General features: G+C 36.7%; 1 protein-coding gene across 1 annotated transcript in view; it reads left to right on the forward strand.

The window, feature by feature from the left end:
* Window positions 1–9,560, forward strand: part of XRN1 (5'-3' exoribonuclease 1) — a 203,723-nt gene that overhangs the window by 75,706 nt on the left and 118,457 nt on the right. The window contains 4 exon segments of the mRNA XM_006757506.2: window positions 2,706–2,875; window positions 4,126–4,246; window positions 4,342–4,440; window positions 7,489–7,592. Of these exon segments, the coding sequence (XP_006757569.1) occupies window positions 2,706–2,875; window positions 4,126–4,246; window positions 4,342–4,440; window positions 7,489–7,592 (494 nt within the window).

The following is a 9,560-nucleotide window of genomic DNA, read 5'->3' on the forward strand; positions in this document are numbered from 1 at the left end:
CCTTTTGCCTCCCTGCATTGTGCCTACATATGCAAATTAACTGCCATCTTGTTGGCAGTTAACTGCCATCTTAGTTGGCAGTTAATTTGCAAATAGCCCTGATTAGCCAATGAAAAGGGTAGTGTCGTACGCCAGTTACCACTCTTCTCTTTTATTAGTGTAGATGTTTTATGCCAATCTCTTCTGGCCTGAAATTTTTCTGGTGAGAAATCTGCCAACATTCTTATGGAAGCTCCCATATAGGTAATGTCAAGTGCTGTCTGTCACTAGCCTTGGGCAACCTGTTTGGAACTATCAGAAATCCACAGCTTGTGGTTCCCCCTACTCGGCTTGGGCGCATGTGAAAAGAACCAAGATGCACACCAAGGACTGCTTTTACTAACCCTGGTCCCAGGAGCAGGTTAACAAACGTCTCAAAGCACTCAGAAATCTGCCTCTCCTGTGGACTCTCAGTCACTTAAAGAGCCTCTGACTACACTCCTCTGCAGGGATAAGCTCCATAGGATCATAGGGTTGGGTGAGAGGGATTCCAACGTGGTGGGGAGGTATCAACTGTGTCCCCCCAGACTGATGCTGCATAAAAGTGCATGCTCTTCCTGTGAAATATAATTTCCACCAGTATTGGGGAATGACTCAGCATAAGGATCCTGGTGACTGTCCTCTCAGCTCTCCTCCCAGAGCCACCAACCTTAGACTCTCTTCATGCAGCTCTAGTCTGCCCTGCCCTCGCTCTGCTGGAACCCAGGGCGAGTGGTTGCACACAAAATTTTGTGTTTTGGCCCTTTAAGAATGTGCCTGCATTTTCAGCCATCTCTCCCTGGCAGATAGCAAGCCGCTGCTTTTCACAGCTACATGTTAATGTGGGCACCTTTCTCAGTTCTGGTGCTCTAGGCTGAGGAGCCCAGTTTGGGATTTAGACTCCATACTTCTCATGGGGAATCCCCTTGCAGCTGAGATATCCATCTGGAACATCAGCTGCTGCCAGTGGGAACCAGGCCAGCCCTTCAGAGCCTCTGCACTTCCTATCAGTCTCTATGTGGTCTCCACTTTACATCCTTGGTTATATGGCTTCTGTTCAGCAAGTCTTCAGTTGGTTATTGAGGATGGTTTTTTTTCTATACTTTAGTTGTAATTCCATTTTGGTCCTGGAAAGAGCTGAGTGTAGGTTCCATCTAATCCACCAGCATATTGTATCTCTGGTATATTTTTATGTGTGCTTGCCCTTTGCATTTTCTAAATTGCATGCCATATATTGCCTGTTCATATTCTTTCCCTCATTTTTTATTTTATTTTTAGAGCTCTTTGTATATTAGCACTGTTCTTTCCCAAATGTGGCATTTGTTTCTTGATTTGTGCATGGCACCTTCTGTCACATTTTTTTATTTAAAAAATGTCTTTTCCTTTAAAACTGTTTTAGTTTATCACTCCAAATTATCAGTACTCCTAGATTTTCTTCTAATACTTTTATTGTTTTATTACTCTGCTTTTTTTAAATTTTTTTTTACATATTTTATTGAGTTTTTACAGAGAGGAAGGGAGAGAGACAGAGAGTTAGAAACATCGAGAGAGAGAGACATCGATCAGCTGCCTCGTGCACATCTCCTACTGGGGATGTGCCCGCAACCCAGGTACATGCCCTTGACCGGAATCGAACCCGGGACCCTTCAGTCCGCAGGCCGACGCTCTATCCACTGAGCCAAACCGGTTTCGGCTACTCTGCTTTTTTGTTACTCTGATTTCTTGGCATATGGTATGAAGTTCGGAAATGTATATGCTTTTTTTTTTCTTTACAGCTAAATAGCTAGTTATGACAACACCACTTAAATATTTGAATACTATGTTTTTGACACAAATTTCTGTGTCTTTTTTTAACTCTTTCTTCTGTTCTTTGGTTCTCTTGTGGTATCACTACTAAAATGTTTTGATTACAGTAGCTTTATAAAAAATTATAAGATCCAGCCCTGACCGGTTTGGCTCAGTGGATAGAGTGTCAGCCTGCTGACTGAAGGATCCCAGGTTCGATTCCAGTCAAGGGCATGTACCTTGGTTGTGGGCACATCCCCAATGGGAGATGTGCAGGAGGCAGCTGTTCGATGTTTCTCTCTCATCGATGTTTCTAGCTCTCTATCCCTCTCCCTTCCTCTCTGTAAAATATCAATAAAATATATTTTAAAAAAATTATAAGATCTGGTAAGCATGTCCCCAATTACTTTTGCAATGCACACATTCATTCTTTCATATGGACACTCACATCATTTTGTCTGTTAAAAATATTTTAAACCATTGTAATTCTGATTGGAATTACGTTAAATATAAGATAATTTGTTAATATAAACAGTTCTGTACCATTGCAGAATTGTAAAGTAAGATAGTAATGCTTTATGATAAATAATAATAATCATGATAAATTCACGTTTAAAATTTGATTGTCTGCTTATCCACATTTTGTGACTACTGTTGGAGTAATAGGTCAGAGGAATTTGCAGAGGCAAGCGATATTCTATCATTATCAATCAAGTCCTTTGGCAGTGGATAAATAGTATATTAGTTTTTTCTGTAATGAAATGGAAAAGAATTCCATTAATTAAGGTTTTTGTTTTTCACACACAAAAATAATTATGTATACAAGTGAAAAGATTTATTCTATATTTTGAAATTACAGAAATTTTATGCTTTTAACCTTTCTCTTCAATCTTTACTTTCAGAAGCGATTGTTGGAAGCCATGGAGACATGTAATCACTCCCTCAAAAAAGAAGAGAGGAAAAGAAACCAACATAGTGAGTGCTTAATGTGCTGGTATGATAGAGACACAGAGTTCACCTATCCCTCTCCATGGCCAGAGAAATTCCCTGCCATAGAACGATGTCGTACAAGGTAATATTACTTGGTAATTTTCAAAAACTGTCAAGAGTCCCTACCTCATACCAAAAGAAAAAATTTTTGAATATCTATTTGGAGAATTAAAAAATCATTTATAACAGTTATAGTAAATTTATAATGAATTACACCAACTTATATCAAGGAACATAGCATCTCTCTCTCACACACAATTGTTTATATTGTTCTCTGCTTTCATCAGATGCTACTTCTTTCTCTCCATCTTCTTGTGGTTTTAAGTATTTTCCTCCTGAGTGTATATCTGTATTATTCCTCAAAAGGATGTGTGAATTTTTGTTTCTATTTCCAGTGTCTGGTCCCAGCATTATTTGACATGCTATAACTGTTGCCCAGCCACCCAATTAGAAAGAAGAAAAAAAGAAAGAAGGAGCTTCTCTGTTTCTTGCCTCAAACCCACCTCTTCTTTATCTTCCTCATTAAAATGTATTTCCTTTTTTTCTCTTCTCTCTTCTTCCCTGCAAATAATGTATTCAGGTGGTAGTTGAGTTGCAAAGAAAGTGAACATCTCTCAGTTAATATTTTTTTCTTTTAATCCTCACCCAAGTATCCTTTTCATTGATTTTTAGAGAGAGTGGGAGAGAGAGGGAAAGACAGACAGAAATGTGGATGTGGGAGAAACACATGGATTGGTTGCCTCCCTGACCAGGGCCCAGGCCGGGGAGAAGCCTGCAACCAAGGTACGTGTCCCTGACTGGAATCGAACCCGGAACCCTTCTGTCCGCAGGCTGACACTCTGTCCACTGAGCCACACTGGCTAGGTCAAGATTTTTTTCCTTTTTTAAAGCTAAGAGAAAGATGAATAGACATTATAAAACATTTATTTTACTCTCTGGGTTTTGGAAGATGGAGTATATGGAGATGTGTAATATACTTAATACATCCATTTATTTTTAAAATTAATTATATATGCATAACTTTGTTTTTATATAGTTTGTTTATATATGTAGTTTATATATGTGTGTGTGTGTGTGTGTGTCTGTGTGTATAGTTTGGTTTTAAATGAGTGGGGAAAACTTCCATTAAGTAACCTACAAGCATGTCTGGATCAATAACAACAGAGAATGTGAGTTGTCCTGCTCTATATTTTCTTTGTTTGTAGGAATGAATTATAGTTGCCTTATTTAAAAGCACAGATGACTCTTGCACAATATTCAAGGGAATGCTGAAGAACTGTGATTGCTTATAATGTATGAGTTTTAAATTAAATGCCTTGATTTATTTTTTAGGTATAAAGTAATATCATTAGATGCTTGGCATGTAGACATAAGCAAGAACAAAATAACCAGGGTTGACCAGAAGGCATTATATTTCTGTGGATTTCCTACTCTGAAACACATCAAACACAAAGTCAGTGGCTATTTAGTTCAGATTTTTTTTTACTTTATTAAATATTAAGTGATTATGGAGAATGTTAAAATTCAGTTTCCTGAACTTTTTTAAAGTTTTTTTTGAAGAAAAGTGGAGTTCAAGTATTCCAGCAGAGCAGTCGTGGAGAAAACATGATGTTGGAAATCTTAGTGAATGCAGAATCAGATGAACTTGTAAGTATGTTCTTTATTATATATTTATTGGGTGTTTATCATGCATAAAACTGTCCTAACTGTAACATGTTTACAAGAGGTCTGATATAGTTTCTCCAAAAGTTCACCGTAAATAAGGATAAAGTAAACAAACATTTACACAAATAAAAGGACATGTATAATTGTTACATAAAGAGAAAAATACGCTCCAGGAACTTTGAAAAAGAAGATGAGCTGTGTGAACTAAGTGTAGACCTGTAGATGAGAATAGGCTTGAACGGGGTGCTAAGAAAAAGATCATCACAATGAGGAGAAAAGGAAGGGAAAGGAATTTTAGTTGAAAGGAATAACAAGACCTGGGAATTGCCATCCAATGTAAATTTGCATGTGATGCATTATCTTATTCTTTTTAACCTTTTTGTGTGTCTGGAACTTTTCTTAATACTTCTTCTTTTTTTTAGAATAAGTATGATATATTTAAGGAGAAGGAACAGATAAACCTGACGGAAGTAGAGGACTTGTGTTGGGAAATAGTGGAAGATAAGGTCGAAAACACAGATTGAGCCAGGTTATGTAGGACCTTGAATACCAGGCTCTGGAGTTTAGACTTTTTTTCATCAGTGTTATCTTGAAATTGGTATTTCCTTAAAGGTTAATTTGGTGGCAGTATAATAGATTAAATTGCACAAGAGAGAAATGGAAGAAAATGGAAAAGCCTGCAAGTTAAGCGATTGTGGTTATAGAAGCATTAGGCAAATAAGGACATAAACTGTGGAAGTTGTTAATAAATCTAGATCAGCAATTTTTATCTCACAACTCACCAAAAAATATATTTTCTGCCCATCTGACAAGAAAAATAGGTATAATTTTGATTCATTCACACCAGATAGCTATTGCTCTTTTGGCTGTCATTTTTTAATTTGACAATCTAAGGGAAAAGAGGTCAGTGCCTCTTACTAAATAGTCAAGTACTGCATGTTTTAAAAGTTCTTGTGGCATACCGGTTGAAAATCGCCGGTCTTAGATGAACAAGACTAAATAAAATTGACATTTGATCAGTTGTTTAAATCTGGAAGTTGAAAAGAGGAAGAAAATGTTAAACGTAACTCTTAGGATCCATGCTAATTAACTAGAAAATAATTGCTGTTTATTGGAATAAAAAAGTTAAAATGGGAGAGTCCCTGATTTGAAGGGATTCATGATAAATAATGACGGAATTTTAAGGTGTTGCTATGACTTGTAACTACAGCTGCCCTACCAGCCTTTCTCAAAGAGATCCACAGAGATTTTAAGCCCTAATGCCCTAAATCATCCAGTTGCATATACTGGATTAAACTTATCTTCTGCATTTAGAAGGGTGCTTTTTACGTACTATCCTTGGGAAAATTGAGAAAATAGTCTGTTTATAATATTCTGTATTTGAGATGAAAAACCTCCATTGAGAAGTGCTTACTAGTATACACAGTTTAATATCTGGCGCTAGAGCTTAGAGGGTAGATAGGTATATACAGTCATCATCAAGGAAGTGATGGCTGAGGCCTGGGGCTCATTTCCCTGAGGAAAAAGAATTCTGGGGATTCTAGGTCTCAGCATCAAGAAATACTCACAGTTATAAAGAGTGGAAAAGGAATAGTAAAAGTGACATAGTGTTCAGAGAGGTAAAAGAGAATGATTCCCAAGTTAGTAGTATCACAGTAGCATGAAGTGGATGCTGCATGTGGTTCAAGAATATAAAAAAAAAAAACTAAAACCAAGTCTGAATTTGTCCTTTAGGCATCATTTTTGGCCTTTGATAATTCCATTCTTATAGATTGGTGGAGGCTGAAGTACAATTCCTAAGGATTAGTCTGGGGCCGCATACTAGTAGATGGAAAGTAGAGGTAGCAGCCATTAAGCCCATGGTTAAGAAGTTTATCATTAAAAGAAGGCTAAGTACAAAGCTAGGTAGAGAAGAGGCAGTTCATCAAGCAAAATTCAAACGGAAGAGAAATAGGGCTAATGGAGAAAGGAAGTAGGTATTAAAATTACTGTGAAGGGGCCCTGCCGGTGTTGTTCAGTGGTTGGGCAGCTAGAGTTGTTACTTTGTTATATCAACCACAAAGTGAAAAGAAATCAGATTTCTTAGGTTCTGTTTTATACTGTCTGGTTATTTGATGTGAAAAAATGAATAATCATAGCCCTTTTCTAGACATTTCTGTGTGTTTTTTTTTTTCGTTTTCACTAAGAAAAATAAACAAGATGGTCGTGAAAATAATGGAATCATAGAATTTTACAACTAGGTGGGATTTTGTAAAGCCACTAGTTCAACTCATTAATTTTACAAATTAAAAAACTTAAGTTGAAATTTAAAAAGGGACATCCACTCAGTTAGTTAGCAGCAAAACTAAAAACTTAAGTTTCTTGCTGAACATTGTTTCTGCTAATGTTGACTATTATTATGGATAGTAATACATTGTGGATCAGCCCTCTTTTATTTTACTGAAACTCATTTTCTCACCAAATAATTTCATTTAGGATTAGAATCAGTGGGCTGCTCTACTAAGTAACTGCCACTGCTATTGAGAAAGTGAGTAGGAAGCAAGCTTCCTAGTGTCCTGATGTATATACTGCAGAAAAGTACTTTATGTCGGTCATACTGTGTCTAATAAGAAGAGGTTGGCATAAAGGAAGGTAAACTTGGTTAACTTTTACAGATTCATACTAAATTAAATGGTGAACAAAGGCATTTAGGTTAAAACAACTGAAAATGATTTTTTTAAAAAGAAAGGTCTCAAAAGTCCTGGAGAATGTACTAGAAAGAAAAAGAAGAGAAAATTAACTGAATTTCAGTATATGTAAGATTTAAGTTGGAATAAAGTTGAGAAGAGCAGCACAACTAAGAACTATAGGGAATAGATATTAGAGGGTATAATTAATTCACTTGAGTGAGCAAATGTTTTATCTGTTTTATTATTTTATAGATTTTAAATGCACAGTTATAAACACAAGCCATTTTTAAATTAATATTTCTTCTTTATAATTTTCTCCTGGACCTGACATATAAATGAACTTTTCTGCTTTTACTTTAAGAGTGTAGAAAATGTAGCTTCATTGGTGCTTGGAAAGTCTGTCTTTGTTAATTGGCCTCATCTTGAAGAAGCTAGAGTTGTTGGTATATCCGATGGAGAAACCAAGTAAGATTTGCTTTATAATTCTTTTTAAATTTATATTGGCTTTACTACTTAATGGCTTTTATTGGTACATTTTTAGCTGATAGAAATATTGATATATTTATACTCTATAGTAAAAATGAAATCACACCACTTGAAGTTTAACCACTATTGCAGTTTGTTGTGCATTCCTTGAGATATTTTATATGCATTTATTATTTTTTCCCTTTTGCCTTCTTTTCCTTTTAATAGCTTGGAAGTTCTATAGCTTAATTCTTTTCTACCAGTTACCATTATATTATTTATGAAATAATTTCTCTTTTTTTAAATAAATATTGTTCAGATTATTATAGTTGTTTCTCTTCTCCCGCCCGATAGCTCCCCTTCACCTAGTTCCCACCCCACCCCCCGCCCTTAGCCCCCCCACTGTCCTAGTCCATAGGTGTCTCAATTTTTCTTTCTTAAAAAAAAAAATATGTTTTTATTGATTTCAGAAAGGAACGGAGAGGGAGAGATAGAAACATCAATGATGAGAGAGAATCATTGATCGGCTACCTCCTGCACGCCCCCAGCTGGGGATCGAGCCTGCAACCCAGGCATGTGCCCTTAACTGGAATCAAACCTGGGACCCTTCTGTCCACAGTCCAATGCTCTATCCACTGAGCCAAACTAGCTATGGCATAGGTGTAACATTTTTGTCCAATCTCTTCCTGAACCCCCCACACCTCCTCCCCCCAAGAATTGTCAGTCCACTTCTTTCTATGCCCCTGATTCTATTATATTCACCAGTTTATTCTGTTCATCAGATTTTTTATTCACTTCATTTTTAAGTTCACTTGTTGATAGATATGTATTTGTTGTCACTTTGTTGTTCATAATTTTTATCTTTACCTTTTTCTTCTTCTTCCTCTTCTTAAAGAATACCTTTCAGCATTTCATATAATACTGATTTGGCAGTGATGAACTCCTTTTGCTTTTTCTTAGCTGTGAAGCTCTTTATCTGACCTTCAATTCTAAATGATAGCTTTGCTGGGTAGAGTAATCTTGGTTGTAGGTTCTTGGTATTCATCACTTTGAATATTTCTTGCCACTACCTTCTAGCCTGCAGAGTTTCTGTTGAGAAATCAGCTGACAGTCGTATGGGTACTCCCTTGTAGGTAACTAACTGTTTTTCTCTTGCTGCTTTTAAGATTCTCTCTTTGCCATTTTAATTATGATGTGTCTTGGTGTGGTCCTCTTTAGATTCCTCTTGTTTGGAGTTCTCTGCACTTCCTGGGCTTGTAAGTCTATTTCTTTCACTAGGTAGGGGAAGTTTTCTGTCATGATTTCTTCAAATAGATTTCCAATATCTTGCTATCTCTCTTCTTCTGGCACCCCCATAATTCGGATGTTGGTACGCTTGAAGTTGTCCCAGAGGTTCCTTACAATATCTTCATATCTTTGGATTCTTTTTTCTGTTTGCTCTTCTGGTTGGGTGCTTTTTGCTTCTTCATATTTCAAATCTTTGCCTTGATTCTTGTAATCCTCTAGTCTGCTGTTGGATTTCTGTAAATTATTCTTTATTTAGTCAGTGTATGTTTAATTTCTGATTGGTCCTTTTTCATATCCTTGAGTGTCTCACTAAATTTCTCAGAGGTTTCTAGAAGATTCTTGAGTAACCTTATAACTGTGGTTTTGAACTCTATTGTTTTGAACTCCAATAGTTTGCTTTCCTCTATTTCTTTAATTTGTGACATGTTTCTTTGTCTCTGCATTTTGGCTACTTCCCTGTGTTGATAGAGTGGCCTTGTGTGTTAGGTGTCCTATAGGGTCCAGTTGCTTAACCTCCCCAATTACCTAAGGGGGATACTCTTGGTGCACCCCTTTGTGGACTGTGTGCACAGTCCTGTTGTAGTTAAGTCTTGATTACTCTTGGTATCACTGGGAGGAATTGACCTCCAGGCCAATTGGCTATGAGGACCAGCTCTGTCTCAAAGGGGAAAAATGCAGTTC

The sequence above is a fragment of the Myotis davidii genome, unplaced genomic scaffold (genome assembly GCF_000327345.1).
Source record: "Myotis davidii unplaced genomic scaffold, ASM32734v1 scaffold495, whole genome shotgun sequence".
Lineage (NCBI taxonomy): Eukaryota > Metazoa > Chordata > Mammalia > Chiroptera > Vespertilionidae > Myotis > Myotis davidii.